Source organism: Phyllopteryx taeniolatus, chromosome 1 (assembly GCF_024500385.1).
Source record: "Phyllopteryx taeniolatus isolate TA_2022b chromosome 1, UOR_Ptae_1.2, whole genome shotgun sequence".
NCBI classification, from domain to species: Eukaryota; Metazoa; Chordata; class Actinopteri; order Syngnathiformes; family Syngnathidae; genus Phyllopteryx; species Phyllopteryx taeniolatus.
This window is the reverse complement of record NC_084502.1, coordinates 38,235,957-38,248,870: the sequence shown is the minus strand read 5'-3', so window position 1 is coordinate 38,248,870 and position 12,914 is coordinate 38,235,957. Positions and strand designations below refer to the sequence as shown.

At 39.2% G+C, this 12,914-nt stretch overlaps 1 protein-coding gene across 2 annotated transcripts; it reads right to left on the bottom strand.

Moving 5' to 3' along the window:
- Positions 1-394: 394 nt before the first annotated feature.
- Positions 395-8,633, bottom strand: mul1b (mitochondrial E3 ubiquitin protein ligase 1b). 2 transcript variants are annotated; one of them, XM_061794091.1, is made up of 5 exons: positions 8,429-8,633; positions 4,226-4,343; positions 4,042-4,129; positions 2,276-2,396; positions 395-2,192 (listed from the first exon to the last, which is right to left on the bottom strand). In XM_061794091.1, the coding sequence occupies exons 2-5, from the start codon at positions 4,337-4,339 to the stop codon at positions 1,463-1,465; spliced, it is 1,053 nt and encodes a 350-aa protein (XP_061650075.1). In that variant the 5' UTR covers positions 4,340-4,343; positions 8,429-8,633; the 3' UTR covers positions 395-1,462. The 2 variants fall into 2 exon arrangements, with proteins under 2 accessions (XP_061650075.1, XP_061650064.1); XM_061794080.1 differs by having other exon boundaries at positions 8,368-8,496.
- Between the last annotated feature and the right edge of the window lie 4,281 nt (positions 8,634-12,914).

Below are 12,914 nucleotides of genomic sequence, written 5' to 3'. Positions count from 1 at the left end.
TGAATCAAGTCCCCATTTGCTACAGCCCTTTTTGTCTTCATCAATATTTGGAAAATATATGTAAAAAAATCACCCCTTCATCAATTTTATCCAAAGCGTTTTGAAATCTGACCAATATTTATGAGTCCTTAGAATTGTACACAGACTCCTGCCTTAACCCCAGGCAGAAAAACCTGTAATTTCAGGAGGGGGTTGTTGACTTTTTATATCCAGTGTGGCCTCCCTTCACCTCCTTTGTTAATAGTTGTATTACTGTGTTGATTGTGTTAAGAGAAACAATACATTAATTAACTACATTACTGTTTATATATATATTAATATAACTGCACAACTGTGCCACACAGAGCAAGTCAGAATTAATATTCATCTCATAAGACAAAAACACATTTAAATACACCATACTCACCAAAATTTTTTATTATTTATTGTATTCAATATTCATATGTGCAGATCACTACAGAGGTGTTTTGCTGATCAAACTTGGCTTGCGTCAACCAACCAGAGGAAGGAAATTATGCTGACATGATTGTGGCCAGACATGATTGTGAAGCTGTCTGTCTGGCCCGCTTTGCCATTATGTCACACGTACTTCAGGTTGGTCTTCCCTTTTCCCAGTGGCACCACAAGTAAACTCCTTTTTATACCACCAAGTCATCGTGATTTTGGAAAAAGGGTAAATGGCTTAAATAATTGTAGCTTTCTCTTCAGCCATAGTTTTGGTAAGTTGATTCAAAAATGGACTCCCCCCCCCAAAAAAAATAATATGTATAACTGATTGACAATTAAAAATACTGTCTTGAATCAATTGAGGGGGGAAAACAAAAAAACAAAAAAACGCTCACTAATTAAGCCTCAACCAGCTCACGGTCGAAAGAGAGAGAAAACATCAGTTATTAGGAAGCTGAGCTGCAGGCAACTCTTTCAGGAAAGTCAACTGCTCAATGTGACACGAAAAATGAAACTGGCAGGCAAAATCCTGACTCATCCCACCCTGGACACCACCATTCCCTCTGGTAGGCGCTATTAAAAACACTGCACACCAAAACCAGCAGACATTTCAACAGCTTCTTTTCCCTTGCCAATTACTTCAGTTAAGTTGAAGTTTAGTGCCACTTTGCCGTTTTGCAAATCTCTTGTTGTGTCATTATTGCTGTGTGGATCTTTGGAGATCTGTCACAGCATTTGCACACTCCTGTCACTGATAAGTATTAATGCATTACTGCACACTTATATTGCTTAAAGTACTTTGCCCATCTGTGCCTTTTTTGCTATCATAAACTGACCGTTCTGACTTGGATGAGTTAAAAAACTTCAAACATTCTCCCATTCCCTCAAAAATGAATACAAAACAGTCACTCAAGACAATTTAGTCAGGTGCCCACAGCCATGAAAACGTAAGGATGGTTGAAAATAAAGTTTGAACAAAAGGGTCAGCGTGATGCAAGCTGGACCACATTTATCTTTAGATATTGTAAATGAGCACCATCCTGTCTATAGTTGCCCTGCAGATGGGACATTTCTTTGGCTCTGGCAGAATCTCGTAGCATCTCGTGCACGTGCACACATGACCACACTCCAGAAAGACGCAGGAGCGCTCCTGGTACAAACACACGGTGCACCTGCTGGACTGCACGCCGCTTTCCTCCACATTTTGGTCTCCCTTGTTTTTCCTCTCTTGCTCATCCAACTCTTGAAGCATGCGCTTCACACGCTTCCTCTGTCTGTGGCACACATACTGTTTCCATAGAAGGTAGAAGAAGGTGGAACAGGCAGCGACGCCGGCGATCACAGTCAGAATCCGCCACAGTCTGACATCTCTCTCCTGCTTCCTCAGGAGACCGTCGTAGTCCAGGCGAGTGAGGAAATAAGAGAAGCCGTCCTTCGGGGGCTGGAGCTTAATGATGTTGTTGTCCAGCACCAGCTCGCCTACGCCTGTGACACTGTCTCCCACACGCAACATCTCCTCTGTTTCGTGAATGCCTTTGGGTCGCTCACCACTAATGAAGTTGCCAATAGCGCTGGACAGGGACTGTACTGCTGGGTGAAAGTTCTCATACGTGGTCTCTAGATTCAACTCTGCAGCCTCAAGCGGCCGCATGATACGTACAGTGGCAGTGATGTCATCATCGTGGGGGCCGAGCACAAATGGAACGGTGTTGGTGCGCTGGTGGATGACTTTCTGAGTGTTGCTCCTGCACATATGACACTTTTTTAAAACCTAATCATGCCTCCCACAACATGCTAACACATTTGACATGCTTGTTTGCTGGCTTACCACAGGTGAGTGGCATTGTTCCACACCATTTTCTCCTCCTTCAAAGTCAGTCTCTCAATGACACCTTTGCAGTTGTCAAGAAACTGACTGTTGAGACTTTCCTTCACAGACCTCACGACACCTGCAAAGAATGACAGATGGTACCCCAATAGTAGTTTGGCCTATTGAATATTCGGTCAGTTACTGGTCGTGGTGTGTTCATAAGTTCCAAAGGACACCAAATATGCATGGCTGCATGAAAGTGACTGGTGTTTGTTGGAGAACTAGGAAGTAAGCAGGGTGTGCATGTGGCAGCTTTGAGAATGAATAGGAAGAAGACTTTTTTTTAGGGTATTCGTGTTGGACAATAGGGGCTTGTTTTTATTATTGCCGTAGGTTATGGTCAACCAAAATAAACAGAAACGAAGCCTTGTCTCAGGGGCTTTCTGAACGCTCAGAGAACAAAAGAAAGAAAGAAAGAAAGAAAAATATTTTTCAGCAGCATCATTGAGCATGTGTGGGTATGAGGAGTAACTACATACAGATATTGCAGAGTCAGATCGGATCTTATTTGTGTGGTTCAGCTCAACATACCAGAGGGTCAAATGTGAGGGACGGATGAAAAATGTACAGGAGACGGAAGCAACTTCAGTACATACATACATGCAAATCAGTCGCCTTTCGGCGAAATTCGCCATTTTGAACTCAAAATAGGCCATTCACGTGAATTGTATAGATCCGCTGCGTTTCATATTTGTTGCACTGGTCTCCACCGCCTGTGTGGAGTTTGCATGTTCTCCCCGTACCTGCGTGGGTTTTCTCCGGGCACTCCGGTTTCCTTCCACATCCCAAAAACATGCATTAATTGGAGACTCTAAATTGCCCGTAGGTGTGACTGTGAGCGCGAATGGTTGTGTTTGTTTGTATGTGCCCTGCGATTGGCTGGCAACCAGTTCAGGGTGTACCCTGCCTCCTGCCCAATGACAGCTGGGATAGGTTCCAGCACGCCCGCGACCCTAGTGAGGAGAAGCGGCTCAGAAAATGGATGGATGGATAATCAAGTGCAAATACTGGAATGTTAAGCCAGTATTCTGACTGGCAGAATCTGAACACTTAAAAATAAAATTTTACAATATTAAACCTAAGATGAAGTCATTTTTAACAGGTAGAAAATACGAACATCGACTCGGGCCATTTTACTTGCACGTCTTTCAAAACACGGACTTTACATATTGCAATATATCACAGCTTAATTATTGCTTCTTGATAATTACAGAGATGAATTAGGTGATTCAATTTATATGGTGACCCACACTTTGCAAATCACTGTCCAAACCGATTACTCAATGAACTGAGTAAATAATCAGATTGACTGATAACGCCGAATTAATTTCATTTATGTTACCTATTAATTTGTAAAAAATGAGCTAGATCATTAAAGTTTTAACGGTTTTACTCAACTTACATGACATTTTGCTGAACATTTTTTCAGCTCTGCAACAGCCATTATGCATCTCATCTGCTGTCTCTTTGAATAATCCTGGTTGTGTGTGCTTGCAGACAGTTTATGATGCGTTTCAAGAGCATCTCAGAAACACGTCTTAAAAAGGGAATTGAATTATTTCAATGGCTGTACAACTATGCCCATGAACAAAGATGCCCTGTAATAAATAAGAAATTTTCGGACCAATTAAGTGAAATTGGATCATTTCCCATGGCACACCTGATAATCTCTCACGGCACTTATGTACCGCAGCAGAGTGGTTGGAAAGCACTGGTCTACTCACCCTCGATGACTGCATAAGGGAAACATCTACCAGGTGTTTCTGACAGGATAATTTTCAAATCCTGGTCAATGGAAACTTTCTTGGCTTCCTGTGCACAGGAGAGATTTCTATTGTATGTCACCTGTAATACACCCACATTATTGTGACATTGTGGGGGAGGGAGCGTGTTCTGAATGTGGCAGACCTTTATTTTGGTCACTGTTGCTGCTCTGTTCCTGTACACATTGTAGAAGACGGCTGTAAGGGCCGAGCTGGTAGCCAAGAGGACAACCTGCACAGCTGAGGGATTCCAGTCCATGATGCTGTCATGACAGAGGTAAGGAGCGCACCGTGGAGTCATAATGGGCTACACTGCAGATTAATATCATGATTATTGAAGATCAGACTACAAGACAAATTTCAAGTTAATTGGTTTTGCTGTTTATTATGAATTTAAAACCATATCTAGACTTCCACTATGTGTAATTGAAATGGAGGGTCGGAGGACAAAAATAAGTATATTTTCAAGTATATTATAGGTTATCAGACATGAATGGAATCTCTCTCTCTCTCTCTCTCTCTCTCTCTCGCTCTCTCTCTCTATATATATATATATATCTTTTACACGGACCAAAATTTATATATATACTAGGCTTTACACGATCAGGATTTTTGGGGCCGATCACCGATCAGCAAGTTTAAAAAAAACGATCACCGATCCAATTGCAAGATGGAGCAATGTTTAAATGACCTGTTCATTTACTGTGTATACTTAATTGCTGAAAAAAATATACTTACGATAAATAATTTATCTTTGTTCATCTATTTATGCCAGTGAGGCATAGTGACAGACAGAACAAAGGAATGGTCTTCTATAAGTTGGCAGGAAGTACATACAGTAATTAATGTATCCACCTTTTGTGACATTTTTGTTTGTTGGTGTGCCGTGAGATTTTCCAACTGTAAAATATGTTCCTTGGCTCCATAAAGGTTGGAAATCACTGCTCTAGTCAGATTGTGTATTCTAATCAGTCAGGTCAAACCAACATTACAACATGACAAAAATAATGGGTGCTAACTTACTGTAATTAAATTACTTTATTGTAATTAAATTACTTCACCCACACCGTAACTTTAGAGCATGATTCGACAGAACGGCGGCTTGTTTACGTACAACCGTTAGTGCTAACACTAGCTTGCTAGGCTACATAACGTTTTTGTTACCTGCTTGCATATTACATATTAAACGTATGTGAACATACCTCAAGCAAGCCTTAAACGAACGTCCTCTCCTGTCCTGAGCACCGATGACCACCAACACACGTTTTCCCCCCATTTTGTCCTTATAATACAGTCGGCGCGAGTCAATGTTTTTGTCGTCACCACGGTAACGAGTGTATCCGGTCGCATTTGAGTTGATAAAATAAAGCCCAATGATCGTAAAAAACGGGGTGCGGTGGTATCGAAATACAAGATTTTATTGCAGTAGTCTGACATAGTGCAATCGTGAAAGAGCAAATTTCTCTTGTAGTCTGATCGGGCATTATGTCTTGTCTGTCCCACAGGGTCGACGTTTATTGGCCGTCAGATATTTACAGTACTACGTCAAAAGAAACGCGACAAGGCTAAAAATAAATTCGCTTTTGGATTCAAATATACTGTGCACGATGGCGACGCGGAGTCAATGTCTTTTGCGGAGCCAATCAATGACATCATTGATCGGATCGGCGAATTATGACATTAAAGCCCATTAGCCGATCAGCATAAAATGCTAATTATCGGCAGATACCGATCAGGCTGATAAAATCGGTGTCAAGTCTAATATATATACACAGACACACACACACACACACACATACATATATACAGTGGGTATGGAAAGTATTCAGACCCCCTTAAATATGGAATTGTTGAAATGTTTGCAGATTTATTAAAAAAGAAAAACTGCAATATAACAACCATAAAAGTATTCAGACCTTTTGCTGTGGCACTCATCTATTTAACTCGGGTGCTGTCCATTTCTTCTGATCATCCTTGAGATGGTTCTACACCTTCATTGGAGTCCAGCTGTGTTTGATTATACTGATTGGACTTGATTAGGAAAGCCACATGTTTGTCTATATAAGACCTTACAGCACACAGTGCATGTCAGAGCAAATTTGAATCATGAAGTCAAAGGAACTGCCTGAAGAGCTCAGAGAATGAATTGTGGCAAGGCCGAAGGACGAAATCCTTCTCCAGAGAGCTCAGGACCTCAGACTGGGCCGAAGGTTCACCTTCCAACAAGACAATGACCCTAAGCATACAGCTAAAATAACAAAGGAGTGGCTTCAGAACAACTCCCTGACTGTTGTTGATTTGCGCAGCCAGAGCCCTGATTTAAATGCAATTGAGCATCTCTGGAGAGACCTGAAAATGGCTGCCCACCAACGTTCACCATCCAACCTGACAGAACTGGAGAGGATCTGCAAGTAGGAATGGCAGAGGATCCCCAAATCCAGGTGTGAAAAGATTGTTGCATCATTCCCAAAAAGACTCATGGCTGTATTACTCAAAAGGGTGCTTCTACTAAATACTGAGCAAAGGGTCTGAATGGCTTTGTGATATTTCAGTTTTTCTTTTATAATAAATCTGCAAAAATGTCAACAATTCAATTCAGTTAGTCCCCTTATATATATACATATATATACACATATACATATACATATATATATCAATGTAGAGGACTTTGTTGAGTTGCCTGGCGGACGTAGAGCCTAACTTGAACCTTCCAAGAACCAAAAAAGATGCAGTTTTGTGTTCCTTCACAAATAATATTGATACATAGGTGTAATTTACACCGCTACACCTACTTTTTTTTAGAGGCCTGCAGTTTTCCATCCAGCACCTATTGTTTTTTTTTTTCATTTTTTAAATATTTAATGAAATAATTGCAAGAGAATATACTCTTGACTGTCATTCTATCTACATCTCATCTATTTTATAATTTACGATCATATTTACTGTTATCTAATCTTGGAGCAAACTAGAGTTTAATCTTAACACTGCATTTTAAAGAAGGCATTGTTCTAACTCCAACGTAATTATTATCACATTAGCTGATCCTAGTGAAGTCATCTGCCAAGATATGCCTCTGACTCATGGTGCAAGTTAAAAAAAAAAAAAAACGGGGTGCAGAAACAGACATAAGATCATTACGTTCACATTATATCAACTATTTATGGAATTCGTTGTTTAACTTTCATAAAACAGCATTTTAAAAACTTAAAGATGCTATGGTTTCTGGGTAAATCTGATAGCGATCCATCGTCATGGCGACTCACCCGCCAATTACAGCAGGATTAGTTTATAGTACAGTAAATGACACTTGGCTGGCCCAACCACATCGCTTAGATGTTTTAATCACAAATTAAGATTAGTCCCCCAATACATTTACCCCAATACAACCTCAAAAATAAATACATAAGTTATAAGTATCACCATAATGACCAACATTAAAATACAGTACCGTCGTCGGCTCAAGTGTTCATCAAAAATGAGCTGCAGGTTTTATTCCTAAAAAGTGTATGTACTATGCACAGTTGGACTATTAACACTGTATTTAAATATAGAAAATAAAATATTTTACTTACTGATACAAATTAAATGTATTGCACATAAAGTTAAATAAAAATTGTACCGAAATAAATGTTTGAAAAATATTCCTAAATGATTAAATCCAAATGTATTATACTTAAAAGTTCAATACAAGTGAATTGTACTTAAGAAAAGTACTCAACTGTATTTAAAAAAAAACAAAACATAAATTGAAACCGCTGCAACATGCAGTTTGAACCGTTAATTTGGATTCTTGCATGTACCACTAGAGGGAGGCCCCACCACACCACACTTTGCGAACCACTGCTGTTTTATACATAATTGTTGTCCATATGACCCTCATAGTACATTTATGATTGTATTTAAAATTACATATATAAAGCACATTTTCGCAGACCATACAATTCCAACATTTGCCACGACGTTTACAATTTGATGATTCATTTTGTTTCAAAATATTGCAGTATAAGCCAAGCTGCGTCAGCGCAATGTGATATGGCGACGAAGAGACGACCTTACCTTTTACTGTCAATCGAAACAATGATAAAACCTTGAATCTTCTTTAGTTTTGCGCGTAACTGCCGTTTATGAAAGCTATCGTTTAGCGACAATGATTTGACTTGACTTGGCTTGCTAGCATTTTTGCTAGCTCTCTGCCAACGTCTCTTCATCCGACTAGATAATACGCTTCAAACGGTTTTATATGTTAATGTTGCTGAGACATTTCTCAATATTACCCATCATAATTACCATATGCGCGTCCAAGTTGAGGTCACGGTGTCTTATAGTCAAAGAAGCTTTGTCAACAAACCTTCAACTAGTGACGATGTTGCTGATGTGGTCCGGGTCATCATTCAAGATTGGATCCGGGTCCTTCGCCTATTGATGACGTCTCTCTCCATGATTGGCTGGAAGTTGGCAGGCTGACGTAGATTACTGTGTTTGGTCCGTTACGCAGGATTGAAATTGTAGTTTTTATGAGAAAACATGGAAGAATTTCACGAATTTATCTTAACGACAGTCCGACAACTGCCTTAATGACCCATCCATCCATCCATTTTCTGAGCTGCTTCTCCTCACTAGGGTCGCGGGCGTGCTGGAGCCTATCCCAGCTGTCATCGGGCAGGAGGCGGGGTACACCCTGAACTGGTTACCAGCCAATCGCAGGGCACATAGAAACTAACAACCATTCGCACTCACAGTCATGCCTACGGGCAATTTAGAGTCTCCAATTAATGCATGTTTTTGGGATGTGGGAGGAAACCGGAGTGCCCGGAGAAAACCCACGCAGGCACGGGGAGAACATAGGCGGGGACTGAACCCCGCACCTCAGAACTGTGAGGCTAACGCTCTAACCAGTCGTCCTTAATGACCCGAGAGCCGAAAGGCAAACATTCGTAAGGCATCAAAAAGTTTGGTTGGAGACTCTAAATTGCCCGTAGGTGTGACTGTGAGTGGGAATTCACCAGCTCTATGGAAATGTTAATTTTTATTTTTATTATTATTATTTTTTCCCCTCCACAGGTGTTGCTACATGGAGCAGGTTTTCTCCATGGTACCGAAATGCTTTCTATGCCATCTACAGCATTAGGGCCTGCCATGAAGTGGAAGGCTATATAAAAGCAGCACACCTGGTACACATCTTGCACTGGATGCTCTCGATTACACTGGATGTCTGATGTTGTAACTAGTCATAGACCACGTGCCATATTGATATTGGTCATTTTGATTTTTATTATTTCTTTTACAGGATATGTTGAGACAGGGAAAAGGCAAGTACAGCAAGCGGTGTACTCTGAAGACCTTCATCCAGGATACTGTGCAGTCACTTCTGCAGCCAAATGCGATAGCATATGTTTTACACACACACACACACACACACACACACGCACACACACACACACACACACACACACACAATTTATAATAGACTAAATTAGCTCATTGAAATATGTGCAGGAGGATGAAGGTCTAAAAAAAAGGAATTGACTCATCTTATTTATTAGAAGAGCCTTACAATTAATATTCATTGTGTTATACTTTGTATTTCTTGAGCTTACTTTTTTTTCAAACAATTTTTACAAATCTTGAACAGGGCATGGATCTGTCTGTTACAAATATAACAAAGATATAACACCTTTGTATGTTGTCACTCCTCTTCCTACATCTCCAGAATCTCATCGACACTCGGATCCTCTGTGACATTTGTATCAGCTCTTTTGCTCCTGTGTGTGTGTGTGTTTTACATAAATAAAATTAGAACTGAGAAAAAGATGTGCACTTTTTTCATCAGTGATTGATTTGTTAATGCATTCAACATTTTCAAAGGAAATTGTGAAATTTGCTACCATAGCTGTAAAAAGTGACCTTGTAATGAGGTTCTTAAATTATATATTGTGGGGTATAATGGTAAATGTTTCAACTTTATGGTGGGAGGTTACAGCCTTTGATTAATGTTTGTATCAATAGGAAGATTTATTTTTAAATATTAATATTGGAACTGATATTTGGTCCAATAAATCCCATACTGCACACCATTAATAAATACAATTATCTATACTAATCAGTCAAACGTTATTTGTAAGGGCTTCTCATACAAAGAAATGCAACACAGAGCACATTACATCAATTAAAATGTGAAATTAAAACAAACCCATAGTTTTTCTAACGTTGCGAACTGAGTAAGAAACATTCCTAAATGCATCTAATCCCAACAGAAAAATACACCTTACGATTGTGTTTTTTTTCTTCTTTTTTTCCGACTAGACAGCTAGAGAATTTTTGAACACCAAGCTTGTGGTCGTTAGGCTTGAACACGACAAAACACGGACGCCACAAATCATTCTAGAAGCCAACATCCCAAAAAAAAAAAAGGCATGAATGTGGAATAGCTTTCTCTTGCTCATGTCCAAATATGTTGCTGTCATCATTAATGCTGCCCGTTTTTGTTTTTTTTCCTATTTTATATAACTCCAAGATCTACTGAATCAAGATCTCAGCCACAGTTGACTTGACCTCTCTATTTACATGCTATTTATATTGTGTCGTCAGACATGGAGGTTGAAAAATTAACGAGCCTGTTTTGACAAAGTTAGGAGACAAAAGTACAGCTATGTTTTCAAATGTACATATAGGGAGTAGAAGTAAACAAAATAGTCAGAAAAATAAATACTTAAGTAAAGTATGGATACCTGAAAGATCTACTTGTTCTTCGCCACTTTCCACTGACAATTGTTCCTCAATTTGTTAACCTGTATTTCACTGTACATCCAGTACAATTCAAGAACAAAATTTTTGGGTGACCTGTTGGTGTTTTCAGCACAAATACTGACAGGAACAGTAAGTAAAATGTCTTTACATTATTGGAAAATCATAGTACTAATTCAGGGTTGCATATTTGCGTGCCGCCGGTGTATGGCTCATTATATACATTGCAACTCTATTGTCCTGTCTTCATTCTTGTAATTCTGAAAGGTGAGCACAGCACACTGTTAATAAACTACCAATATAAATAAACAAATTCAACAGAAACATTTACATAACATGTACATGAGGTACATGAACATAACCACAAGGAGTGTGAATGTAATGTGTCATACAAAGACAATGATTCCGCAATGATTTCATGGCTTCCCTATGCTGCTCACAGCCCCAAGGCACCAAATGTGTAGTATTTGGGGACTGGTATGACTTTTATGATGTGTTGTACTGTGATATACTAGACCACTTGTCAGCATTTCTTAGCATCCACATTGAATTTTAAAGGGAATTGAAATACAGTATCTATTTCTACAGAGTGGTAAAAATGGCAAATATATATCCATCCATAAGATGTCACATGTTACGTGTACTGTATATAAACAAGATGCAGAGAGTCAGTTTCATGAATAACACCACTATGATGATGCAAAGACAGCATCCTTTATGTTTGATCCAAAGCTTTTGCATCTCTCCAGGCTGAATGATTGTGACATGATCAACCTGACATGTGAATGATTAGACCTTTGAGAATTCTTCAGACAGGAAGAGGTGTGAACTTTTTGACCACAAAAACATCTGCGGGTCAATTGCTCTCCACACGAGTCACCTTGTTTTGGAATCCTCCTAGGATCTCGGGGTTGGAAGCCCTGAATGTGTCTCGGTGTGCCATTTGCGGCCCACTGCCCATTTTTAAGTGGCCCGCAGAAAATACTGAAAATAACATTTGACATGGCGCGCAAAGCTTTTCTTTTTTTTTTTTTTTTTTTTAAAGGTGGGGGCAGTGTGAAATGTGTGGAAGTTGAAAAAGTGCGGAGTTTATGACACCCATATCCTCCATGGGTGTGATGTCCCTAACAACTACTACCAATACTGCTAATTATAGCAATAAAAAGGCTTGACATAGACCTTTTCTAGATATGCAAAAAAATAACTAAATAAAAAAAAAAACTAAAATCAAAATTACTTTTCTTCATAACCCTAAAGATAATTCACCTTCAGAAGAAAAAATGGTTTGCTCCACTGTGCTCCAGCTCAAGGTCTTATTTGTAAACAAATCATATTAGTGATTCTCCAGTAAACACTGGTTTAAAAATTGTCAGTTTCCTACGGCTTGCTCTTGTTTTGGTTCTGAATGCAGAGATCTGCTCAGGACAGGGATGGCTGCATTCCAGTGGCAAACAGGGCCACGAGTCACCTGTGTCGTGTCGTATATATATATATATATATATGTATAGAATTGTTTGATGGAATGGTTTTAGCAGGTTTCATAAAATTTGAAGAATTTCAAAATGGTCCTTGTATCCTTACATTTTTTTTGTATGCGACCCTCGGAAGAAAAAGTTTGGATACCCCTGGTCTAAAACGATGTTGTATTCAATTAGATCTCAATGTGGGTGAAAGAAAAGGAAAATTGAACAATAGAGATACTAGTCTGCATTCTGACTACTATTGAGATGCTCTTAAGCAGAACACCAAACTCCTCGGAAACTTGGCTCAGTGGCATCTCCTTGCATGCTGCATGTTTATGATCTGTGTGTGTCCAGTAAAGTGCAAATTGAACTTTCACAGTCAGTATAACAAAATAATTTTTAAAAATGTTCCATCTGTCTAACTAAGCTTTTTTTCTGGAACTATTATTGAAATAGTCAGTTGGAAATTAACTTCTTACAGATTACAGAAAATAATTTGATATATGTATTCACTCAAACTTCAGTAAAATATATGGATTTGCAGCTGGGATTTTGACTAAAATCAAATAACCAGTGCAGTATGTGCTCTTGACCAAACACCGCCCCCCAAAAAACATTTAAACAAAA